Source organism: Acipenser ruthenus, chromosome 1 (genome assembly GCF_902713425.1).
Source record: "Acipenser ruthenus chromosome 1, fAciRut3.2 maternal haplotype, whole genome shotgun sequence".
Taxonomy (NCBI): Eukaryota; Metazoa; Chordata; class Actinopteri; order Acipenseriformes; family Acipenseridae; genus Acipenser; species Acipenser ruthenus.
The window spans coordinates 65,926,427-65,953,582 of NC_081189.1; the positions used below are offsets into that span (position 1 = coordinate 65,926,427).

At 37.4% G+C, this 27,156-nt stretch overlaps 1 protein-coding gene and 1 long non-coding RNA gene across 2 annotated transcripts in view; one reads left to right on the forward strand and one right to left on the reverse strand.

Moving 5' to 3' along the window:
• The window catches only part of LOC117420961 (glycine receptor subunit alpha-3-like), a 62,758-nt gene extending 36,713 nt beyond the window's left edge, over positions 1 to 26,045 (forward strand). Inside the window, exons 4-9 of the mRNA XM_034034770.3 lie at positions 6,615 to 6,838; positions 9,183 to 9,265; positions 13,476 to 13,613; positions 16,232 to 16,446; positions 21,377 to 21,523; positions 24,366 to 26,045. Coding sequence (XP_033890661.1) covers positions 6,615 to 6,838; positions 9,183 to 9,265; positions 13,476 to 13,613; positions 16,232 to 16,446; positions 21,377 to 21,523; positions 24,366 to 24,635 — 1,077 coding nt within the window. The 3' untranslated portion in view covers positions 24,636 to 26,045. The remainder of the gene's footprint in view (positions 1 to 6,614; positions 6,839 to 9,182; positions 9,266 to 13,475; positions 13,614 to 16,231; positions 16,447 to 21,376; positions 21,524 to 24,365) is intronic.
• On the reverse strand, positions 4,950 to 12,729 carry LOC131737561 (uncharacterized). Its single transcript, XR_009329213.1, has 4 exons — positions 12,688 to 12,729; positions 10,496 to 10,610; positions 5,180 to 5,220; positions 4,950 to 5,089 (listed from the first exon to the last, which is right to left on the reverse strand). It is a non-coding gene; the product is annotated as an uncharacterized LOC131737561 (long non-coding RNA).
• Positions 26,046 to 27,156: the final 1,111 nt, after the last annotated feature.

Sequence of the window (27,156 nt, forward strand, 5' to 3'; positions counted from 1 at the left end):
GACTGGAAAGTAATGCTTCATAATCAACAGCAAATCAATGAGGATTTCATTGATGATAAATATAGAAATTAAATTAAACTAACACCTGAGAATTTGGATTGTGGAATAGAAAAAATGCCGACTAAGATAAAACAGGAATTGCAAGGCTGTACTGAAGATTTACAGTCAACTTCAACAGCTGTCACAGCATTTCAAGATTTTTAAAGAACAAAGTTCTTTAGTTAGCTGTTCAGAGGTAAAATAAGAGTGTGAGACAGTAAGAACTGAAAATATACTAAACAACAACTGCTACTTGTGCTGGCTTTAAACGAGCACATTACTTTTGTTTTGTGTGTCTGTTTATTTTGGCCATTGAGCCTTTAGTTTTTGTTAAGTGTTTTGTTTTGTATAAATATTTGATTTGTTAATAAATATGCGCACCAGCGCTTCATACCCCGCAGTACTGTGTGTGTCTCCTTCCTGGTCTGATGTCACCACCAAGCCTGTGAAACACCTCTGAAGGCTTTACCTGAAAAAGTAGAGGATTATGTTTTTTGAGACCCTGAAAAATCTGACAACATTCAGAACAAAAAGTAAAGAGGATTTTTTTCCTTTGTACATTTTTCAGTAAATGTATTTACCCAGCTTATACATTTTACTGCCAGGGCCATAACATTTATTTTATTAGTGCAGCTTCCCTGACAATGTTTGAAAATGTCCTCCCATGAGTATACAATTGAGTATATTATTATTATTATTATTATTATTATTATTATTATTTATTTATTTCTTAGCAGACGCCCTTATCCAGGGACTTAGTCGTAAACAAAAATACATTTCAAGAATCACAGTACAAGTATTAATACAATTAAGAGCAAGATAAAATACAATGACTTCGGTTCTAGCAAATACAAGTACAGACTGCTCAAATTTGTTGGTACCCTTACAGCTCATTGAAATAATGCTTCATTCCTCCTGAAAAGTGATGAAATTAAAAGCTATTTTATCATGTATACTTGCATGCCTTTGGTATGTCATAGAATAAAGTAAAGAAGCTGTGAAAAGTGATGAATTATTGCTTGTTCTACAAAGATATTCTAAAATGGCCTGGACACATTTGTTGGTACCCCTTAGAAAAGATAATAAATAATTGGATTATAGTGATATTTCAAACTAATTAGTTTCTTTAATTAGTATCACACATGTCTCCAATCTTGTAATCAGTCATTCAGCCTATTTAAATGGAGAAAAGTAGTCACTGTGCTGTTTGGTATCATTGTGTGCACCACACTGAACATGGACCAGAGAAAGCAAAGGAGGGAGTTGTCTGAGGAGATCAGAAAGAAAATAATAGACAAGCAAGGTTAAAGGTAAAGGCTACAGACCATCTCCAAGCAGCTTGATGTTCCTGTGACAACAGTTGCAAATATTAAGAAGTTTAAGGTCCATGGAACTGTAGCCAACCTCCCTGGGCGCGGCCGCAAGAGGAAAATCGACCCCAGATTGAACAGGATAGTGCGAATGGTAGAAAAAGAACCAAGGATAACTGCCAAAGAGATACAAGCTGAACTCCAAGGTGAAGGTACGTCAGTTTCTGATCGCACCATCCGTTGCTTTTTGAGCGAAAGTGGGCTCCATGGAAGAAGACCCAGGAGGACTCCACTTTTGAAAGAAAAACATAAAAAAGCCAGACTGAAATTTGCTAAAATGCATATTGACAAGCCACAATCCTTCTGGGAGAATGTCCTTTGGACAGATGAGTCATAACTGGAGCTTTCTGGCAAGTCACATCAGCTCTATGTTCACAGACGGAAAAATGAAGCTTTCAAAGAAAAGAACACCATACCTACAGTGAAACATGGAGGAGGCTTGGTTATGTTTTGGGGCTGCTTTGCTGCGCCTGGCACAGGGTGCCTGGAATCTGTGCAGGGCACAATGAAATCTCAAGACTATCAAGGCATTCTGGAGCGAAACATACTGCCCAGTGTCAGAAAGCTCTGTCTCAGTCGCAGGTCATGGGTCCTCCAACAGGATAATGACCCAAAACACATTAAAAGCACCCAAGAATGGATAAGAACAAAACATTGGACTATTCTGAAGTGGCCTTCTATGAGTCCTGATCTGAATCCTATCGAACATCTATGGAAAGAGCTGAATCTTGCAGTCTGGAGAAGGCACCCATCAAACCTGAGACAGCTGGAGCAGTTTGCTCAGGAAGAGTGGGCCAAACTACCTGTTAACAGGTGCAGAAGTCTCATTGAGAGCTACAGAAAATGTTTGATTGCAGTGATTGTGCAACAAAATATTAGGTTAGCGGTCCCATCATTTTTGTCCATGCCATTTTCATTTGTTTTATTATTTACAATATTATGTTGAATAAAAAATCAAAAGCAAAGTCTGATTTCTATTAAATATGGAATAAACAATGGTGGATGCCAATTACTTTTGTCAGTTTCAAGTTATTTCAGAGAAAATTGTGCATTCTTCGTTTTTTGTGGAGGGGTACCAACAAATTTGAGCACGTCTGTATATGACAAAATACGATTCAATAACGGAGCAGATAACAGTGTCAGTGATAGTTACATCAGGATATAATTAAATACAAAATACTACAGATTAAATAACACTTGTGACAGATTACAGTTCTTTAAAGTACAGGATTAAATGCAGTAAAATAGGGAGCAGATAAGAGGGCATAAGTAAAGCGCATTAAGGAGAGTGATAAAGTGTCACATGCATGTAAACAGGGCTCTTCAAAAGCTTCTCATAGTTATTGGTGTAATTTGTCATGAACATGTTTCATAAAGATTGGAGTTAGAGGTTCCAAATATTATGTTCCAAACTTTCATTTTGTTGCTGTTTTTAATCATTTTTTTTTACTTAAAGTTGTGTCGTCTTCGAAGATTGTGTTTAATTAAGCAAATAAAGTTGTAGTAGATTTGACAATGTTTAACCTTTTGACTGCTTGTGGCAAAGTGGTTAACTGTATGCAGGTGCAGGTGATCAATAATAAGACAACGATAATCCAGGTGCAATGGTGATTTAATGTTTATATCGAAAGGCCTGATGGCAAACAACAGTAAATAATAACAATGTTAATGAAGCAATGCAGCGGCATGTATTGCTTATTTGTAATCTGCGGGTTGGCCCTACAGTCCCGTTTCAGTTCACCCACACGTAGCACAGACACAAACACAAACATCCGTCCACAGTGCGTGCTCTAGTGCTTGTAGTGAATACAGTTCTTTAATGAAAACAAAGTGCAGTGATGTTGATACGAGTTCAGTGCTGGCCTTTGGCAACAGCTCCGGCTGCGCGTTCGTGGACCTTTCTGTCCGTATGTATTAAATATTCTCACAAAGCATGAAACGCGGGAGTGCAGAAATAAAGGAAATATATTACATTATACCTAAAAGCCCCGTGAGCAGTCACATTGATGGCCACACAGAAAACAATTGTATTTTCATTATACAGAACGGTATTCTACTTTCTTATTTGTATTTAGCTGTAATTAGATTAGTCTCTACTCTCTGCCTGAGTGAATGACTGACAGTATATTGTTTTCAATCAGCCTTTTCAAAGGCTGGCTCATGCTTGCCAGGTGAGCTTTTTTGGTCAGTCAATTAGCATCGGGACTAGTGAAAAAAATACCAGAGACAATACAACAAAATATGGAGTTGATGTTTTGGATCAGATGGCACGGAAGTATTCTGTGAAAGCTGTCTCAAGCCGGTGGCCTGTTCAGGTGTTTTACAATGTATTGGACCTAGCAGCCATCAACTCCTGGGTACTTTACAAGGAATGCTCGGAGAAGAATTTACCAAGGAGAGAATATATTTTACAGTTAGCACAGGAACTTCGTAAGAAGCATTTGGAACAGAGGGAGACTGCCAAGCGTGTACCCACAGCTGATGCTGGCAACCCCGCTGAGAGCCGCCAATGCCAGTTTGGCAAGTGCAATAAAAATAAAACTTTGGACAGCACCTGTGGAGAAGCACATTCGATCTCTGTCACACTGCTCCTTTGTAATATTTGAAAACAACTATAAATAAATTGAAATTGCTCAGTTTTTCATTGTATTTCACTGTACATACCATTTTTTATACTTTTATAGGACCAAGAAAAAAACCCAAATTCTTAGTCATATTTGTATTTGTTACAAATGTGGACTTTCCCTAAGACAATTCCCTCAGAGCTGTATTAGGGAATGGGGCTGACTGAGCCTGCGTGCTTTCTAGGCAACGCAGTCTCTCCCAATGGGAAGCTGAGTGGGATCAGAGGCTGTCATATTTTAAAATGACACTGCACATTGGGGGAATAAAAAAAAAAAAAAAGTGTTCAAAGTTTTGCATTTTCTGAATAAATTAGATTGTTATAAAATATTGTTCAAACTGCTACACATGAAGTATGCATTTTTTAAATTCCTTACTCACATTCCTGGTTGTGTTACTCTTATACAAAGCTATAAACCTGCCAAAATATTGTAAAAACTCAGTGAAAAAGAAAGAATGAAGCATAGAAGCAGGTATCGTCCAAAGCAGCAATTATTTTGCATAAAAGGGTCAAACAGCAATTTAGCAAGTACTCTCCAAAACACTCCACACTCTTGTGTAATCCCACAGGGTCAGCGCTAGTGCAGAGTTGCATGTACAGTCACAGAGTGGGAACTAGGACTGCAAACAGGGACACATCGTTCGCAGGCGCGTGAACAGCACCAAGCCGGGGTCGTGTATACTGCAGAGCTGCACACAGCTCTGCAGAATGCAAACACATTAACACAGTCCTGCCACAAGCCCCTTTGTTTCAATATATATATATTTTTTACAGGCCTTGAGTAATAAAATAGTAAACAACTTGTACATGGCTCCAATGCAATTGCAAAGAACAAAAAAAAAACAATTATGATCACAAACAGTATAACAAAATACAAACTTGTGACTGTAGTGATACAGTATTACATGATGGCCTGAGGTCATTTGGCACCTGTGTTTGTTCAAGACAATGCGGCATTCAGTGCAGCCATCTTTAGTAGGTCTTATGTTGCAGAACTTCTTTTGCTGTTTTACTGCTCCCTTTTTTATGATTTTATTGCAGTTACTCAAATATAAATCTGTAAAAAAGTATACAAAATAAAAATAAATAAATGAATAAATAAATAAATAAATAAATAAATAAATAAATAAATAAATAATGTACATACTTGTGCATTGGGGTGTGGGGATTGCCTTTGTGTGTCAGGACCTGAAAAATAAATACATGAAATAAAGTAGAGAGGTTCTGAAGAAAATATAGCGGTATACGTCCCCACGTATTGCTACAACTGTTTAAATAACGTACCTGTCATTTTTATTTTCATTGTTAACATCCTGACAGCTGTTAACACTTATAACTTTAAAGCTCTTTTCAAAATGTCTGCTCTAGTGCACTGGTACTGTAAACAATTTTTGTCAAGGATGGCACAGACACTTCAGCGTGCGGTGAAAAGCAACAAGTGCAATTTATTTACAGTAAGCAAACAGTCTTTTTTTTTCCAGGTGCAATGTGCAGGAGCTCATTGTTAATTTCCATTAAACAAAACAAACAAACAAACAGAACAGAAAAGAATAATACCAGCCACTTCTCACTCTCACTTCGCTAGACTGTGGAGTTATTTCTGTCTACAGAAAATCTTGTCTGCAACTAGAGTTGTGTCCCTTCCGGAATGACTCTTGAAAAACCGACTCTCTCCCCAGGTGCTACAAAGCACTTCTTAAGTATCTGAAGCAGCGCCCCCTTTTCAGGTGTGCTAATTAGCTCAGGCAATTTAAACAGGTTTAAACTCTGTTCCCCCTCCACAGGCTTACAATAATGATCATTCATTTTGATTAACAGTCAATTTGCAGTGCAGTTCAGTTCTTTGTTTGGTTTTGTGTTACTAATTCTTTCAATGTCTGTTTGATTTCCATGCTCTGGATCTGCCTCTGCTCTTCAACCTGGCCAGGTAAGTTTAGTTTTTATACAACAGTCCATGGTCACAGTCCATGTTTAAAATAGTCAGTAAGTCAATGAAAGTCTGATGACCAGGCCTAAGCAAAGGCCTAGTGACATTCTCTGTCAAAAACACCTTAATACAGACAGCATTTGAGTAATTGCAGTGACCAATGAAGGTACATATTTTACCACTGTACTTAAAAAAAAAAAAGTGCATTCAATCTGCCATCAGAAAACATATATAAATAACTTACCAATAATGTAAAATTATAAAACAGATTAGATCTTTAAAACTTGCAGCTCACTATGTCAGCAGCCTGTCACCAATAACTATTCAGTTTGTATGCAACTACAAATGTAACCAATCTGACATTAACTCTAGCCCTATGGACCAGTTGTGAGGTTTACACTGGATGGAGAAAGCCAGATAAGATTAATTTACACACAAACTTACTTATTAAGTTGGTTGTAACCAACTATTTATATGTGAAAAACCTAAATTCACAAGTCTCTCGCTCTGCCCTGCTGCTTTTTGTTCTTGTGTGTCAGTGATACCAATTCTTCAAAGCAGAAATGTTCTAAGTGAACAAAGTAAATAATAATATGAATTCTATAGTGTATTAGTAAGGGAGGTTTAAGAGTTTTGTGCTCTTTGTTTCCCACAGGATTACAGAGTGAACATCTTTCTTCGTCAGCAGTGGAATGACCCCCGGCTGGCTTATAGTGAATATCCCGATGACTCTCTAGATTTGGATCCCTCGATGTTAGATTCTATCTGGAAACCTGATTTGTTTTTTGCAAATGAGAAAGGAGCTCATTTTCATGAAGTTACTACAGATAACAAACTTTTAAGAATATTTAAAAATGGAAATGTTCTTTACTCAATAAGGTAAGGATAAAAGTGGATAAAGGTTAGACAAAGGTGGCTGTAAATACAGGTTTTACTGGTGGGGGTTTGGAAGCTTGTATTGTGTGGTGTACTACCGCAATAAACATAAGGATTGTTAGTAGTTTACATTTTAGATGTTTAAAAGTTATCCAAGTGTGTGACAGACTGGCTCGCAGTGGTGACGTCACGGACCAGGAAGTAGAAACCAAAACAGTGGATGGGCGGGTGAAGCTGAATGCTATTGCACTCAGCGTATTTAATAACAAACAAAACAAAAGATTTAAACAAAACAACAAAACACAAAACAAAAGGGCACGAGGGCCAAACGAATAAACAAACAAGTAAGTGTCGTGCTGGATACTCCAGCACGTTTTAGCAATTGTTTTTAACTTTCCTTCTTTCTCTCCACTCCCCGTACTCTCCTCTCTACACCCAACCTCAAGTGCAGAGAGCTGCAGGTTTATATACTCTGGCCGAGGGATTAACTAGTTGGTAATTATCTTATTATCCCTCGGCCAGAGTCTGCACGCGTTTGGTAAGGATGCATGACTGTCAGCTAGTTAAATAATCAGTAGCTGATCAGCCATGCATCCTCACAGGGTTTTTAAATATAAAATAATAAAAGACGCGGCGCTTTTACCCGCGCCGTAAACAAAAATACAAATAATAATACATAGGGGCGGGACACTCCGCCACAAAGTGTTAAACGTTAAGAATTGTGCCTATGTATTTAACCATTGCAGGATAAATAAATATATATTATATATATATATATATATATATATATATATATATATATGAAAAACTGTAAAAGCAGTTTTCCTTTTTAAAATAAATAAAATGGCACCGCTTTTTCCATCCAGCTGAAGAAGGACTTATAGTCCAAAACGTCCTGATAGAATTGATTTTTTTAAATCAATTATTCACATTTTTATGTATCTACATTACCTTTTCTTTTTTGATTTTGCACCTTTTGGTACACAGCAGTTTTCCTTTTTAAAATGTTGGAAGTATGGATGGATGGGACGAATACAGCGGTTCCAAATAATTTTCCTTTAAGGTCTCACTCAACTGACACATTTCAATTGAAAGCCGGTTAAACTTTTAAAATTACACAATTAGGTTGTGCTGTGTGTATAATCTTCAAAGTGCTTTCAATTAAAAACAAATTGTCGCCTTTTAATCTGTAGACAGGTGTGTTTTGTGTGGCCGATGCAGATCCACATTATAAACACATAAGCATAACAAACTGTGTAACGTCTTCAGGTAGGGTTTAAAAAAAAAAAAAGGAACAGACATTTAATTTGAACATGGTAACGCTCTTAAATTATGTCATTAGGTTCTACAGAGTGCTTTCGATTCAAAGGAAATTGTTGTCTTTTAACTGGCCAATTATCATCATGTATGTTTAGCCTCATCTCAATTTAAAACTTTTAAACCTCAACATTAATAGATCTTAGAATTGTAACAAGGGATTTTGATATTTGGTTCCTTTGAAAAGGGGCGGGACTGACAGTGATGTGCAACCAATCACATGACAGATGGAGACTATTGCCCGATGGTGTAAGGATGTGAGGGCAATAGTTAAATCCTATTTTTGATGAGGTTTCAACCAATTACAGGCCAGAATTTCCATACACTGACTTAATAAGTATATATCTCAATGACTAAATGAGGACTCGTTAATCAAAATGCATGTTAACGAGATCAAGAAAAATGAATGGAATGGAAGCATAATTCGCCGTTATGGAAACTACTATTAGCGTAAAGTGAGACGGCTCTCCCACCAGCGAGCAGCAGCCAAATAGAAATAAAAAAAATAATGGGAATATCTATTGTGTATAATTTGTAAACTTCATTTAAAATTGTGCATTTTGACATGCAGCGTGTACATTTATTTAGAACACTTAACATATAAAATGCTGATTTACGATTATCTGGTGTGTGAAATAGGCGTAACGACTGCTCGAAAATGCCAAAATCAATGCTACATATTTGTTTTGTTGATTAACACTGGAGTTATCATTTACAACCTTTTCAAAAACCTGCCCTATGTGTATTCTGTATGTCTTATTACAATTTATACTGAAGTGATTATGTAAGGGATAACACACGACAGGGTGTGGGTTGTGTTATATTAACATACGGCAGTGGTTGGGTTGGAGGCACGAAATGAACTGAAGCTGATAATGCAAATTTCCAATACATTCTGTTTCTAAAAAGGTATCTCCATACAGTACATTTCATTTAATGATATCAATATCCTTGATGTTCATTTGCATTTATTTCACTTCACTCCAAACTGCTGTCTTTATTAAGGCCAATATAAACTTTTTCTTTCCAGATTGACATTAACACTTTCCTGCCCTATGAATCTTAAAAATTTCCCAATGGATGTGCAGACTTGCATAATGCAGTTGGAAAGTTGTAAGTAGTACATTTTAATATATCCTTTTACGATCGTCCATAGTGTCATAAAAAATCATCCTGTACTGTGTTACAAAGTAAGGCATCTACTGCTGAGGCTGATTGGAATTTATTGAGATGTTGCTTATGATAAAAAAAACCAATGGTATCACAGTTTTCTTTTAAAGAATGATCTGATCAGATTTTATGCAACATGTTAAAGAGCTAGTACAGTAACATAACTGAACCTTTAGTTATATACAGCCAACTTTTCATTATGAACACTTTTACCTTACCTGAAAGAGGTTTCATGCCATGTGTTTGATTTAACTTTTTCCCCCATATAAAATAAACCCACCTCCTGCTGGGCAACCCGAGTTATCATTGGAAATATTACTGTTTAAAAAAACACACTTGGATCGACTTACATCTGGAAATTAGGACCTGAGTACTTTAAAAGCAGCTGAGAGAGCTGACAAACCATAGATAGTTGGTGTTATTTTCAATATAAGAATGTGAAAGATCTTTAACACCTTTTATTGGTCTCTTGCGCCCTCTGCCAGATATTGATTGACTTACATATAATAAACCCAGTCACAAAATGTCAACAGTGTTTATAAACCGTCGAAAACTTGCTCAGTGAGAAAGAAGTGTTATTAATAATACTGAATTCAGATTCCGATTTAAATTCAAATACATACAATTCTTCCACTGAATCGGATGTCAGTGAGTGTGTCAGTGAAGACATAAGCAAAGAATATTTACCATCAACATCAACTGACAGCGAAGAGGCGGCGCCAAGCTCTGTGCATTGCTCCATGCTTCAGGAGTATCATACGCTGAAGCATTAGACACTCTCACTCCCTCCACCCCCATAACCTGTTTACCCAGATATGATTTATTCCTGTCTCTCTGTCTCTCTATTTCCCCTTTTTTTTTTTGTTAGGACGTGTTGTCGCGGCTGTTCCACCATGTTGTTTATTGTTTATTGTCTGCATGTTATTTTTTAGTCAAAACCTTTCCTTATGACTAAATAAATAAAATTATATATATATATATATATATATATATATATATATATATATATATATATATATCATATTTATTTGTTTTATTTATTTACAGTAAAAATGATTTGTCTGTATTTCGTCAGTATTCATTACATACATACAAACATATAGCTTTCATCTTGTTTGTACGCTGTACTCGTAATAATCAAGTGCATGCAGAAGACAGAAAAAAACAACTCACTCCCGTAGGACCAGCAGTGCATTTTAGAACTCACTACTCAAATGGAGAGGTGCGGGTGCAAGTGCCGAGTGTAGGTCTTAGCTCCTGTCCTCATTCCTCTGACTGCGCTAATATCCTGTAACAACAAAACAAAACATGGCATTGTCTGGCTTAAAACAGGTTTCGACAATAAGGGGAGGGCCTCTGTCACTGCACTCCTAATATACTACTAAATCCCGCCCACACAATCAGCACGTCGCCCCGTTCTATCCAATCGGTGAATACAACAGTGCTGATTGCACAGATGGGATTCAGCTGTGTATACAGCTTCACGTCTCACCAAGATGGCCGACTTCCAGTTCACTCCGGGGTTGAAGTTCAGCACATCCTGTGAAAAGCGTATTTTTCCCCTTATGCAGCACCTTCTCTGGTTGGGAAAGAGATTTACAGCTCAAATTCATTCTCTCCTTGCCACAAGCTTGTAAGCAAATTGTTTGCTTTGGTCAAGCAGTTCAGTTCAGCATTAGTACCCAACACAGCGTTTAATAATTGACCACAGAAAATGTAATTTCCTGAGTTGTTGCTAGTAGTGTTGGGACAATAATGACATTTTTGTATCACCATTATAATCAGAAGAATTGTCACGATAACTGCTTTTATCGTGATAATTCATTTTGGTGTTTTGAAATTTTACAATTCCAGCGGCAAGGCTTTCATTTGAACACATTAAAAACATATATCTTTCAAAACTTGTTTTTTTGAAACCCCAAACCCCCCCCAAAAAAAAGTTTTAACAAAAAAATTATTCTGCATTTAAGTTTTAGCTACTCATAGTGCTTTGCTTGCACTCATGCTCAGTAACATTCACAATAATTGAACTGCTGGGCAAACCGAGTTAAAAGCTTTATATTCTAAATAGTAGCATGTTTGTTTTCAACATTTAACATAAGTGCACACAAGTGAGGATCAATAAATGTGCTGTTGTGCTGAATTACAGTGAAACCGGCACATCTCTCTTTAAGACCAGACTTGATTGTCCACTTAAGCTCTTTTACCATGGGACACTCACTCTTCTGTGGAGTAGCAGACCATCAAGATATGACTACACAGGTTGGAGGGAAGACACTGGGACATCCTGTTCCTCTCTAAACCTCTCAAGAGGCATGAGTGCAAAGTCTTCTAGTCTTGGTAGATCTTTTACAGATGGCATTATTGCAAACACTGCTTCCTGTTTCTCAAGAAATCTCTCTATCATTGCTGGTATGGAACCCAACAAGTACAGACACCCTATAGAAATAATTTTGGCTATATTATATATATATATATATATATATATATATAATGGGCCAGCTATGTTTGCCTCTTTTCTAAAATGTAAAAATAAATATTACAAAACTAGTAAAACAAGTTAGGTGCATATTTAATATTTTAGGTTGTTTATTTTCATTCCAAAACTAAATAGGCTGTACAGTCATAATAATTTTGTACTTCTGTTCACACTATTTTTTGTGTTTCTGTTCATTTAACATTTGCAGCAATAATTCATTGAAATTTATTTTTTCTTACATATTAAAAAAAAAAAAAAAAAAAAAAAAAAAAAGTAGAATCATACCTTGAAACAAGTACGACAAACAGGTTGGCCTGTTTAAGCATTATAAAAATTAAGTATTATGTGTATTCTTGAAAATTTTTATCACAGCATTATCGAATTTTTGATAATCGTCCCAACACTAGTTGTTAGTACAGAAATCCCAAACCACATCTGTAAGATCAGTGCATGGGCCATTGGACATGGAAAAAAAATGCAAATGGTTCAGATACTGTGAAACTCAACTAGCTAAAGTTAAGTTCATTACTGAGGTTTGTTTCCATAAGAACTTTGTTTAGAAACAAATCATCTATGTAAGTTCCCTTATAGTCCCATATACCTGTATTTAAATTATTCCTGTATATCAAATGTAAATTTCAGTTTTATACACATACACAATTTGGTATTGTTTTCTTAATCTGACATGTTTTTAAAAGTGTGTCTTTACCTTCCATGGAGGTGGAGGTATTTATATTGGCTAGTAAATCTACCACTACACTTTCAACACACAGTTAAAGTGCTGTTGCACATGTTTATCAACAAACAACACACCAAAAGATGTAAATAAATAAACATGGTACACAGACCAAAATAAAGGATTAAACAAAACACAAACAATATTCACCTTAAGGCTGGGCCATGGCCTTCCCTAAAGGTTCTCTCAAACTCCGCCAACAAAACAAAGGATTTGGCTTCCTTTATATAGCATGTTATGTGGCTGGGGCTTGATTGGCCAACAATTATTTAATTAAGGCCCCAGCCACATTCCCGACATGGATTCTGGCAGAAATTAACCCCATCCCTGCCAAACTTAAATTCAAAATAATTCATCTTGATTTTACAAACCACGCATTATTTGCACACAGCCCTGTCACAGGCTGGCTGAAAAAAATAACATTTTCAATATTAAATAACTAATAACTGCATTGCTGCATACTGTGCATGCTGTACATTTAGTTTTGATACAGTAGGTACTTTACAAGAACCAGTTTCACATTTATGTAATATGAGGATTGATCAATTATTTTTTAACCCCTTTCACTGGCTTGGTTAATTTCCAAGAATAAGCGGGATGTGCTGGAATTTTAAGTCACTTATGAAATCTTTGCTGCAGAAGTCTTGTGACCATATACATGTACTGTACAGTAGTATGTTATAGTCTCTTGATAATGCGGAGAGAATCAGGAGTCTCATGTAAATCAAGCCACTGAACTCAACCCCACTGACTCTTAACAGTATATAATTTACCTTCCTGAGTGCATATGTAACAAACGAAAACTTGGCATTTACCTATTTTTGGGGGTCCTACTGAGAATTATATATATATATGGTATTAGTGTTTATGTTGTGCAACTGCACGGTGACTCTGTCTGTTTGTTGAATCATTTCTCTTGTTTTGTTATTTCCCTACAGTTGGATACACAATGAATGATCTCATTTTTGAGTGGCAAGAAAACGGACCAGTTCAGGTTGCAGAAGGGCTCACACTGCCACAGTTTATTCTGAAAGACGAATCGGATTTACGATATTGTACTAAACATTACAATACAGGTAAGACTATTTCTAGAATAGTTCTAGAATGTGTCATATAGTAGTTTACAGTAGTAAAATAATGATTTGTGACAATATATAACATTGAACTACTCACTGGGTGTGAATCCTCATAACATTATATATTTAAATGCAGGTCATTGATGGGGTATCCTTTATATCCTTTAAGTGATCAAATGCTGTCTACTCTCCTAAGAGCACCACCAAAAATTGCTAAATGTTGTATCTTATTATATTAGGCAATGTGGAAAGGAAGCCTAATCAGTTTATGCCTTCTGACCTCTGAAGATTTGAGTTCAAACGTAGATCAGTGAGTTTGGTGCTCTCAACTGGAGTTCACATCATACAACAGCCACACAATTTGATACAAGTGGCACACAGAGCCAGGAGGATAAGCTTATGTGGTGCCTGTTGGCTCAGTGAGTGACAGTAGACAGAGCCATTGTCACCTCACCTTCAGCAGTAAATTAACAAACATGAAAAAATTATAGGTAGAATTAAAAATGTTTTTTTTTGTTTGTTTTTTTCATTCAATGATACATGTTTTGACTATAAGTCATTCTCAAAGAATTAGTAAATGTAAAGATGCATATTATTCTGGTGGTCCTTGATGTACTGTCATTTATTTATGTTAGATGTGTTATTCACACAACTTACAGTTTGTCCTGAAGTTTCCCTTGAGCTGTGTTTAAGAAGTTCTAGAACTGACTCATCAGCACAGGTTGCAAACAACCATGAGTCATCTTCAAACTACTGCTGTCTGGTTGTGGTAGCAGCTCCATTGGTATGACGGCTCTACTACAAAGCAGTTAGACAATTGTCTCTCTGAGCAATCAATGAAGGACAATCGGCTATTGGGGGAAAGCTGTTATGTGCAGCAGTGTGGAGTAGTGGTTAGGGCTCCGGACTCTTGACCGGAGGGTCGTGGGTTCAATTCCAGGTGGGGGACACTGCTGCTGTACCCTTGAGCAAGGTACTTTACCTAGATTGCTCCAGTAAAAACCCAACTGTATACATGGGTACTTGTATGTAAAAATAATGTGTAAAAAATAATGTAATTGTATGTAAAAATAATGTGATATTTTGTAACAATTGTAAGTCGTCCTGGATAAGGGTATCTGCTAAAAAATAAATAATAATAATGTGTATGCTTTATTTTGCATAACAGCCATTGACGTTGATAGTGCATCCAACTTCCTTTGCTGATATGTAGAAGCTTCAAACCACCCACTCATATGCCCTCTGTGTCTCTTCACATACTGGGCTAATTTCATTTAGCTTACCTAGATCTTCATATAGCCTCATAATTCAGGAGGTCATTATATGCTTTAGGCTTGTCAGTGCAGCTGATTAAACTGGTCATATTGAATTCTGTCAAGCTTTAAAGGCAGGATAAAATAGATAGAAGGACATAGTTCTATATTCATGGATGCATCTCAAAATGCTATTGACCCAAATTGACCATGGCAATGGGGCTGACAAAGGGCTGACATAATTAAGTGTGAGAACAAAGACCCTGCAACATGAGTTGTATGTAGAAGCAAATGGTTGTCAACTTCTTTGTGTGTAACAGATCCCCTTATGTATTGCCATTACCAGATAGTTAACTACTGTGCTTTATTTTGTGATCTGGGACCCCAAAGGATAACATGTATAATATTATCTGGTCTTGCTTTGCTTCAGTCATTTTGCTCCTATACAAAGTTACCAGCTATATACTTTTAAGTTTCAAGCACAGCCAAACTGTCATCACACCTTGTATTTAAGATTACTACGTCTTTCATTTTAATGATCTGAACAGCGACAGATCTAAATACCTGTTTTCCCTTATGATTTTTGACCTCCCTTAAAAAAGTCACAAAACAAATACAAATACTAAGAGATGGCCAAAATCACCTTGTAATAGGGATGCAGTGTTCAAATCTAGCACTGTGTAAATGATTAAAATAGACTCTACCTTGAAGGATTCAGGCATAATCTATTTTCTAAAGCGATTTTTGTGCCAATCAAAGATAACAAATACTACATATGTTTCAATAGATTGTAATCATGGCATTTATGACCTCTACTACATCAACAAAGGTGCTAGAGGGCACATGTTTTAACGCTGTGGCAATTATCAAAATGGTTATGTGGTAAGCCTTGGAATATCTGTTTCAACCTGCCTTTCCAGTTCAAGCAATTTGCTTCCCAGTGGATTCCTTAAAGAGTCTTTGTAACTGACAAGTATTTACAAGACGATAGCATGCTACTTCCGAGATTAGCTACACTGCATATCACTGATTTCAGTTTACAAGTGTAATTTTGTCTATGAAGAAGAAGTATACATTTATTTATAGAAGAAAAAATATTGTTGCCAACAATTACTGACTTGAGCTTATTGTATTTATTAATTCATTCATTTAAACAAGGTACAGCAGTTTTGTACTTTTGTACTCTTAACTATGGTTGTAGCAAGCACCGAATCTTTTTAGCTGGTGAAGGTTAACAAACTGCTTTTTCAGACCTTGTACATACTGAATCTTCTACATATGTTTTATAGCAATGCAACTTTACCTTGATATGCATGAATGCAGCTTTACCTTGATATTTATGAGTTTCTCTTTTTTTTCAACTAGGAAAGTTTACGTGTATAGAAGTGAGATTTCATCTTGAGAGACAGATGGGTTACTACCTTATTCAGATGTACATCCCTAGTCTCCTTATTGTCATTCTTTCTTGGGTGTCATTTTGGATCAACATGGATGCAGCCCCTGCTAGGGTGGCTTTAGGTATTACAACAGTGCTGACCATGACTACACAGAGTTCAGGGTCGCGGACATCTCTCCCAAAGGTAGGAAATAAATTCACATTTGTTTTTAATTCCAATGCTAGAATGTGTATCTACTGAAACCTTATGGTAGAATTTTCTAGAATGAATCTCCGGGGATTAAAATATCTGTCTGACGGGCTACATACTAAGTCTGAATCTGGGACTGTGGCCAGCATATATGTATTTTTTGTTTGTTTTTGTAATACCAATATCAGTAACAGTAAAAAGGCAATTCAAGTTAACGTCTGCATATACTGTATTTCTAAAAGCATTTGGTTAATGTTGATGCTTGTTGAAGAAGGTGTTCTAACGCACAGTTTAATAATAACTAACATGCATGAACCACAGATGGGAAAGCAAAGCACATCTAGCACAGATTGTAACAAAGAAGATCCATTGGAAAGCTACACAGCAAGTTCATTATAAGACACACTGTTTTGGTTTCACAGAACTCTATAGTACTTTACATGTACATTTTGTATCTCGAAGCCTATCCAGATTTCTGACATTCAGATTTTACTGATGGCTAACCAAACCATTTCTATTTCCTGTGCTTGATGATGGTTGCTTTATTTTCAGCTGGGATTGTTTTTATTCATAGGACACAAGGCAAATTTTGTGGCAACATGAGGGTTTCTTCAGGTCAAAGTATGTGTCAAAGACTCAAAGTCTTGTTCTGCAATTATATTAGCAATTGCCACACACCTGTGTTTAATCCAGTTTTGAATTCAGAATATGTATTCAGGTAATAAACAAGACCTACTTGAACACTGTAATATCTGGGATTGATGCCAGATTTATACAATACATTTGCCAACCAAGTCTTACAGGTTTCTACGCATAACCTTATCAAATTGCCTTGCCTCAGCCCTGCCTCCTTTCTTATTCTCCTCCTAATCAGCTTCCGTACTTTGTGCTCCCTTTCCCAAGCTTCCAAATCCCGCTGTGTTTCTGTGGCAAAGTGGTTAACAGTGTGCAGGTGCAGGTGATCAATAAACAGACAGACAATCATAATCCAGGTGCAATGTTGTCGAACCCTTTGTGGTCCATTTATTCAGTGCCTGTCAGCGCGTCAGGTCCAATTTATTTTCACACGCGCCGTTTATTTTAAAAGTCATTTTATTCAAAGTAAAACAGGTTTAAAATGCACTGCATATCAACAGGACACTCAGTACTGCAGGTGGAGCTGTAAATAACCACATCATCAATATACGTTGCTGCATATTCATGATGTGGGCGTAAAACCTGGTCCATCAGTCTCTGAAAGGCAGCGGGCGCACCATGTAGCCCAAACGGCATGGTTGGGGTTGAAAATGCGGTTTTCTCTCTAGAACTGCGGGTTAAAGGGATCTGCAACCATCCCTGTGAGGTCCAGAGTAGAGATAAACTTCGCCTTTCCCAGTCTATCTAAAAGCTCGTCGACCTGAGGCATGGCAATAGCGTTTTCCTTACAAAAATCAACACAGAAGTGGTTGGTGCCATCCTTTTTGGCCACTATCACAACTGGACTGCACCACTTGCTCCTGGAAGGCTCAATCACCCCAAGTTCGAGCATCGCCCATACCTCTTTGCGAACACCACCTCGTCGACTTTCTGGGATCCGGTAAGGTCTCTCTCATACTGTGACACTTGAGGGAGAGACAGTGTCATATTCAACAAGGTTAGTTCTGCCAGGCAAGTCAGAAAAAACATTGCTGAATTCCTCAATAAGGTTACGCAGCTCTCGTTGCTGATCTGGAACCAATTGTTCCCCCATCGAAATGTCTTTAGTGCTAGGGGTCTTTAGACAGGGGCCTAAATCATCCTCTACTTCGCCTGGGGCTATAAATAAGGCCTCCCTTGCCTGCCAGGGCTTTAATAAATTGACATATAGGAGGCTGTGTGGTCCAGTGGTTAAAGAAACGGGCTTGTAACCAGGAGATCCTGGGTTCAAATCCCGGCTCACTCACTGACTCATTGTGTGACTCTGAGCGAGTCACTAACCTCCTTGTGCTGGTCTTTCTGAGACGTTGTTGTAAGTGACTCTGCAGCTGATGCCTAGTTCACACACCCTAGTTTCTGTAAGTCACTTTGGATAAAGGTGTTTGCTAAATAATAATAATAATAATAATAATAATAATAATAATAATAATGATAAATTTCACGTTCTTTGCAGCGATCGGGCTGTCTAATTTCATAATTCACCTTTCCTATAGCCTGAGTCACTTCATATGGCCCCTGCCATTTCGCACATAGTTTTGATTCTGAGGAGGGAAGCAGCAGCATTACCTTGTCCCCAGGTCAAAAGGTTCGAATTAATGCATTTTTATTGTAATGCTGCTATTGTTGGTGCTGAGCTGATCTGGGCCAAACGACTGACCAAATCCAGATGATCTCTTAGTAGGAGCACATGCTGCACTACATTTTTGGAGGAGCCTTTGTGCTCCTCCCACCCCTCTCTCAACAAATCGAGGATGCTGCGCAGCTGTCGGCCGTACAAGAGCTCGAAGGGGGAGAACCCTGTCGAACTCTGTGGCGCCTCTCTCACTGCAAAAAGAAGGTAGGGAAGAAGCGATGCCCAATGTTTTTGCTCTTGGTTTACAAAACGTCTCAGCATCTGCTTTAGGGTCTGATTAAAACATTCCACCAAACCATCTGTCTGTGGATGATAAACAGATGTCCTGATGGGACGTATTTTTAGTATTTTGTAAACTTGCTGTAACATGTTAGACAGAAAGTTAGTTCCATGGTCAGTCAAGATTTCCTTGGGGATCCCTACTCTAGCCATAATCTGCACTAGTTCTTTGGCAATTGCAGCTGCACTAGTGGAACTCAATGGAACTGCCTCCGGTTATCGTGTTGAGTAATCTACCACCACTGATATATGCATATACCCGGAATCAGAAGGTAGCAAAGGGCCCACTATTTCCACTGCAATGCGTTCAAAGGGGGTGGAAATAATCGGTAGTGGGACCAAAGGGACAGGGCACACTCAACCCGGCGCTACTCACTGGCAGTCTGGGCATGAGGCTACATATTTTGACACATCAGTATGAAGTCCTACCCAATATAATCGAGCCAATATTCGCTCCCTTGTCTTGTCAGCTCCGAGATGCCCCGCAAAAGTGATATCATGCGCCAGCCTCATGACCTCTGGCCAACAAGACAGGGGAACCAATAATTGTGTTACAGGCTGTCCTGTGCCCGTGGCAAGGTTTACCCTATACAGTAATTGCCCCTTGATGCTGAAGTGTGGAAATACTAGTGCCCCAGTGCCTTCAACATCCTGCCGTTTGTTACTATTGGAGCATTCTCCCACCAAACCCCAGTCTTGTCTCATTAATGCTCCCTCTCATTTTCGTATCTGTCTCTCTTTATTTGTTTTTCTTATACTCACACCCCGTGTCCAATAATGCGTGGGTTTTCACCTTTCCTGAAACTGCATTAACAATACAAGGCCCCTAAAGACCATTATCTCAGATGCCCAATTGCACGTCGCCACTTTATTCTCCATTGCCGATGGGCATGACCTGGCCTGGTGCCCCTGTTGGTTACATCTAAAACAGATAGGGGGGAAGGAGGGAACACTGGTTATTTGTCTGTCCCATTGCTGGTATGGCAACGGGGCCGAGGCAGCAGCTCTACCCCTGCTGGGGGCCAACCTTGACCTCCATGAATGGGAGGCAAGGTTGTCCATTGGGGTCGGAGATCTAGGAAGTCTCGGCCCAAGTACTGTGGGTGGAGCAGAGAGAGGAGGTGGTGTACAGCTGCTCCAGTGGACGGGAACTGTGAGCAGGCTGGTGTTGGCTGAGACCAGGGAGTCCTCAAAATCCTCAGCCAGTCTTATTGCTGCTTCCAGGGTGGTAGCCAGCTGCTCAAAGGCGAACAGGTAATTCTCAGGGTCATCCTCCGCCTTTCCGCAGCCTCCTGTCTGCTGTCCAGTGCCTCCAGCAGCGCTGCAAGTGATGCATGATCCATAGTCCCGTGTTCTGACACCATGTGTGGCAAAGTGGTTAACAGTGTGCAGGTGCAGGTGATCAATAAACAGACAGACAATCCAGGTGCAATGTTGTTTAATGGTTTGTAATCCAATTGCCTGATGGCGTAACAACAGTAAATAATTAACAATGTTAACAGGCAATACAGCGGCGTGTATTGCTCTGTGTAAATCCACTGTTGGTTCCCAAATAATAAACAGTTCCGTTCTTATTCACCCACACGTAACACAACACAAACACAAGTCCACAGTGAGTGCTCGAGTGCCTGTAGTGAATATACAGTCCTTAATGAAACAAAGTGCAGTGATGTTGGCCTTTGGCGACAGCTCCGGATCGTGTTAGCCGTCTAAACAATAACAAACTGTATTTTCAGACAAGACAAAACAAACAAAACACTCACGCTATATTTCATAACATTGGTCCTTCAGGGTCGTTCCGTAACCATAACTAAAGGAACAGATTACGTCGCTTTGTCCCCTTTTTGTACCAACATAAATGACCCCTTGGTAAATGATTGTAGCCGCTCCTGCAATCCGCGGCTGCCACATCGTTTCCCTTCTGGGTCGATGCATTAGTACCGAAGCTCTGCCCCCTTTCTAGATGACCGACTTCCTTTTAACCTGAGGAATAAATTGTCAGGCCAAACAGTCCAGGGTACTCTGTTTCCATTACTTAGCGCCCTCACAGGGGTGGAGGGAGATTTACCACCAAGAATCATTGTCTGTCAGTTTTTTACAGAAGTTTTAAGTCTAGCTGTAACCATAGTGTGCAACCCTTGTCTACATAAACTATAAGTAACAAGAAAAAAGCAGTAACTTTGAAATGTCAATACCTGTTAACTATTGAAAATATCTTGTGTAATGTAACAAATACATTTTTTAAGAGTGGCATATGACCCAGCTGTCAACTGGAAAATATGAAAGTAAAGGACTGATTGATGAATACATTTGTTCATACTTTTTCTTTCTTGGCAGGTGTCTTATGTCAAAGCCATTGACATATGGATGGCAGTTTGCTTGCTCTTTGTATTTTCGGCGCTGTTGGAATATGCTGCCGTGAACTTTGTGTCCAGGCAGCATAAGGAGCTGCTCAGATTCCACCGCAAAAGAAAGAAGAACAAGGTAAAATATTTATAATAAAAAAGAATCAGAGAAAACAGAAACAAGTGTTGTTCAAAGGTGGTACAAGATTCATGATGAAACAATGGCATTTGTCATTTAAAGGTCTTGTATATTTTGGAGTGAAGTATTTATAGATTGAGTAGCATCTTTCAAATCTGTTCGGGAGGCAATGTCACCTTACAATAATTGATTTTGAGTTTCAGTGTTTTAAAATAAAATATCAAACAGAATGAAATTTCAATGTACCATTTGTAATTCAGTAATATGAGAGAATTGGTCAGGGGTCTGAAGGCACTGTACATATATAGTAACAGAGCAAGGGCTCTGCTTGTAAATAGTTTTAATAATGTTTGTGTTTGGTGGTTGGCAGGGATGGGGTTAATTCCTCTCCCTGCTAAAAAACATGTGAGAATGTGGCTGTTCCCAAATTAGGTAATTGGTGTTAATTGGGAACAGCCACAGACTATAAAAAGAGAGCTTCCAGCTCCATTAAAGAGAGATCACCAGGAAGCTAGTATAGGAGAGTTTGGCAAAGCAAAGCAAAGCAAAGCAAAGCAAAGCAAAGCAAAGCAAAGCAAAGCAAAGCAAAGCAAAGCAAAGCAAAAGAGTTTATGAAGGTTTTTGTTGACAGCTAAACAGCTTAGCCATCCTGTCTGTTAGTCAGGGACCAGTTAAAGTGTAGGTAGGGTGTGCTTGATGGAAATGAAAACATAGAATCATTATACTGAACTTTGGCTCTAATCTACAATTCAAATTTCAGGGTAAAATACCTACCACTAGTTAATATTCTTTGTCACAATGTGCTTTTCCATCAAGGACCTGGCTATTTGTCTTAGTTGTTGTCATCCCCTTTTGGCTTTGTTGTTTCTTCTTAATTGTTTGTTCTGTGGTGTCTTTTGTAATCATTGGCAACCTACAATACATACGTAATCCCCAAAATTGGTTTTTGCAATGGTAACTTGTACCACATCAAATGTAGTTTATCACCATCCTTGAATGTTTACCACAGTACTTGTAGACATATTGCTTAATAACATAGTTTGCATTTCTTTAAAAATGGGACAATTATCTCTTTAAAATATTTATTGAGCAATGCAGGGTAGGCACACAACATTGCAAAAGCCATATAACTGAATAATGGAAGTAAATAAGGCCTGAACATGCAAATAATGACAACTATCGTAATAAAAAATTGCCTCATACATACATTACTAGGGTTCATTTATTTATTTATTTTGGATGTTTAGTTTCCTATGTGAGTATCAGCTCACAATACTAAATATATTGCTTGTTTTTTTTAAAATATTTTTTTGTTTTATTTATATCAAAATGTTTTAAATGATATTGGTATCTTGTTTATGAACCGTCTTCAATGGGACCAGAATATCAGTGTTTGGTATTCACTATTGGAACTTTAATGTTTGTGTTAAATTCCACAATCCAGTCAATGGCATATTAAAACTGTGTTTAATGAAGATATCACAGACTCCAGATGTTTCTCTTATATGATGTACAATTATATTCATATATAAATCACAGGCAGAAATCACATTAGTAATGACACTTATAAAAGTTTACCAGTGTGGCAGGGTAGTGTTACTGGCAAAGCTGTTACCGTCAAGAAGAGACTCGGATGTGAGAAGATAGAAGATGCAGGTTTGAAGCGCAAAAGCACATTGTCAAACAAAAAGGTGCAGTGGCCAAAAGGTTTACAAAACACACAGAAAAGCTACTATACATAAACCCAATACATTAAAGCACAGCACAGCACACAGTCACCAACACAAACGCAAACACTAACCTTCACCAACACTGACATTAATTCCACTAACACTCACGATTACCTGTTTTATACACCTGTGGCTGGAGCCTCATTAACCATTAATCATTAAGTTATGGCACCAGCCACATTCCCACGTGTGTTGTGGCAGGGAGGAATTTAACCCACTCTCTGCCAACCCAGTATCCCCACCCACCCACATACACATCTTATACCGGCAGGGCTTCTGCCATGCCACAACCGTGGTGAATGTACAGTATTGCATCTGTTGGTTTTGCTGTTTGCCATGATTTTGCAAGGTTTTTGTTTCCCTTTGTGTTTTTTTTTTATGATTCACTGTGCTTTACCTTTGTTAATTCCCTTTCTATGCTTTATCTTGCTTTTACTACATTTTTTATTTTTTTAATGTATGTTACCATACTTTTATATATGGTGATATATTTTAAAACCTGGGTATTTTAAAAAAAAAAAGGTATTACAGCAATTCAAATGAGGTCTTTGACTCTGACATTTAAATGTTAATGTTTCCAGCAGTATAATAAACCCAGTTAAACAATCCTCAGTTTATTATGGTTTTCCTTCACAAAGACAGTATATTTATTCTCCAAACTAGTCTTCCTCCAGAGCTGAATGAGAATAAGTTTTGAAGCTGCCAATTGTAAACACTGCTTTACAGTGGGGGTGGGGTTCACTTTCATTCTTTGCAGGATTCAGAGTTTCTCTATGAACTTCAACAGGAACCCGTAAATGCCAGCAGAAATGTATATAAATTAACAGTTATATATATATATATATATATATATATATATATATATATATATATATTATACAGAATATCCTTATTTTAACAATTGATTAGGCCCAAAGTCGGTGTGCCAGGGATAATATTCAGAAATAAACATGTAGAAAATGTTTATTTCAAAACAGAATTTTCAGGATATTGCTTACAATATACACAGATTTGAAATAAAAAAAAATCTAAATCTAACAGAACCCCAATTTTAACAATCATGAAAAACTTCAAACCCTGTGTTTTGTTTTTCGTATATTTTTTATCTGAAGGATGAAAATGTGAGGGAAAGTCGTCTCAGCTTTGCAGCCTATGGAGTGGGCCAGTGTCTGCAGGGAAAGGATGGAGTCACCCCAAAGGTGCCCAACAACTCCACACCAGCAGCAAAAACCCAAGAGGAAATGAGAAAGCTGTTCATTGATCGGGCAAAAAAGATTGACACTGTATCCCGTGCTGGCTTCCCATTAGCCTTCTTGTTTTTTAATATTTTTTACTGGGTTCTCTATAAAATCCTTTGGCATGAGGATGTACACCAGCAATAAATGTCAACCATCCAAACCACACAGGGCTGGGTACAGAATTATATATTGCGATTAGGAACTGCATTCTGAGTATTATTGTCTGTGCAATTCACTGCCAAGAGAAGACATTGAGCTATCTATGCAAAGCCAAAGGAGACAGGTATCAATGATTTCTAAATTCCTAATGCATATACAATGACAGTTCTTAATTAAGGTTTTTTCACAGCTTACAAGAAATGGATAATTAGGACTTGTATACCAATTCAATCTTAACTGTGTGTCTTACAGCTTAACTGCCAATGTTCACTGAAGTATATGTTCACGCATTTTGGTTACGTAGACCAGTATTTTTCTGAGGAATAAAAAAGAAAACTGATTACTGAAACAATATTCGTACTAGTAACAAACAATGTAGGAACCTTTTTGTTTTCTTAAATTAACCAAATTCTTTCTACTAGTTTTGTGATACCAGTAGTTTTACTTCCTTTTCACAACAATGGTGCAAATTCCACTGTCCCTTAAACAAAACATTATGAAAATGAGCTTTATTCATTTAGGTGTTGTATTATTATAAATATTTTAAATAGAAAGTGTTAGGATCCCATTGCGATGCTAGATACTTGGTATTGTCATTGTTATACCACCATTGCAATGCACACATTTCACTTTCTGAATTCAACAGTGGGGATCCTAACACACAAACTAATGTGTTTTCAGATATTTGACCAATAAAATGCTATACACTAGTATTCTTATAAAATACTGATCATGACGATGATCAATGCCATCATGAGTCTTATTCTTTTTCACTTTTAATTTCCAGTGACAAATACACTGCACTACTCACTGAATAAGCATATAAGTTTAGAAAGCTGAAACTATAGTGTCTTCATGTTTGAATCCTTACACAAAACATAAAAATAAGCTTACATTAATGATCGCTTGTGGCCTCTCACCATGCCATCCCCTATGAAATCCCTGATTTCTCCAAGTAAAAATACTTAATGAATTAAGTGACGGCTGTATTGAGATCCTCAACAGTTTAGATCAAAAAATACACATGGCAGAGATAATGTTGCTTTGTATTCTTGCAATTACAGTACTGTTACTAAGGCTTTAAAGTTGTACATGTTTTAACAGTAAATGAAAATAAAATACTAAACACCTTAGTATTAAAGATTTAACCAAAAAAGTACTGCTTTGAGGATCTTGCCTTGGTTAATAATTTATACAGTAGTATGTTGAGGCATTCTAAACCACTAATTTCATTTTGTACGTGAAAATGAATGTAAGATTGAAAAGAAATACAAATAGTAAAATGGAAAGATTTCTATAAATACTAGAGCAAGTCTAGTTTTTCACTGAAAACAGTTTGAATGGTGAACAACCGTGATCTCTTAAACATGGATTTAGAGCCTTGAATGTTCACCCCCCCCCCCCCCCCCCCCCCCCCAAAAAAAAAAAAAGGTTAGCAGGGGCTATAGTCCATTTAGGTACAAAATCTAACACATACCAACAGTAGACAATTACAAATGATGAGGTTCTGTATTCTAGAGGGGTGGCATGGAAGTTATTACTGCCACAGAAAGCCAAACGTGATAAACAGTCTACATGCAGATAAATAATGTAAAACTAGAATGTACTGCTGCCTAATTGTTCATGAATTCCAAATGCCACAATTATTAAAATGTAGGGGTAACAACCCTTTAAAATGTTAACTGTGGTACACTGGTAAAAGTAAAGTATAGTAAAATAATAGCAAAAGCATGGTAAAATACAGGGAATCATGGGAAAACAAACGTGGTGCAGAATGGTTTCTGCAAAGCAAGTTTAGCGCTGCAAGAATACATTGAATTAGGACATTGAATTAAAAATATATTTAATGCCATATTGAATTTGTTTTTTTATGCATTCATTTTTTCACCATTATATATCATGTCTGTTTAACTACACCTCCTCATCTAATAACAATGCATTTAAATTTTATCACCTCTCAGTTCTATCTTCCATGTCCATGTCACTCTTTTATCACCATAGCCTGGCATCAATTTAAAATATTTCTGTTCACGCGTCTGTGTTAATTCTTTATACCAATTCACACACACAAAAAGAGGTTCAGAAACCTTTATGAAAGGCAGCTCTTCCTCAAAGAGAGATCATATATCAAGAACATGTAATACATCCCTTAACTGAATAACTGCCTTATAAATATTTGCATACTTAAGCTTTTTGCGTTCTAACAGGTATGCACTTGATGCTTCACTGGAAAGAAGCATTCCTTTCCTTCCATAGTGATGCAACAGCAGTAATGTACACTGGATTGCAACAGGACAGTTTATGTAACTCAGAATGTTCTCTTTTATCTGTTTTCTGCTGTTGTCTTCACAGTGATAGCAAATCGTATCTAGTCTATTTAGGAATTATTATTCTAGTAACAAATTTAACACTTTATGAGAATTGTTTTTGTTAAGAATCTACAGTTCATGTAAAGGACCTACCATTTTCATAGATTTCTCACACAAAATACTCTTTCTGCTAAGAC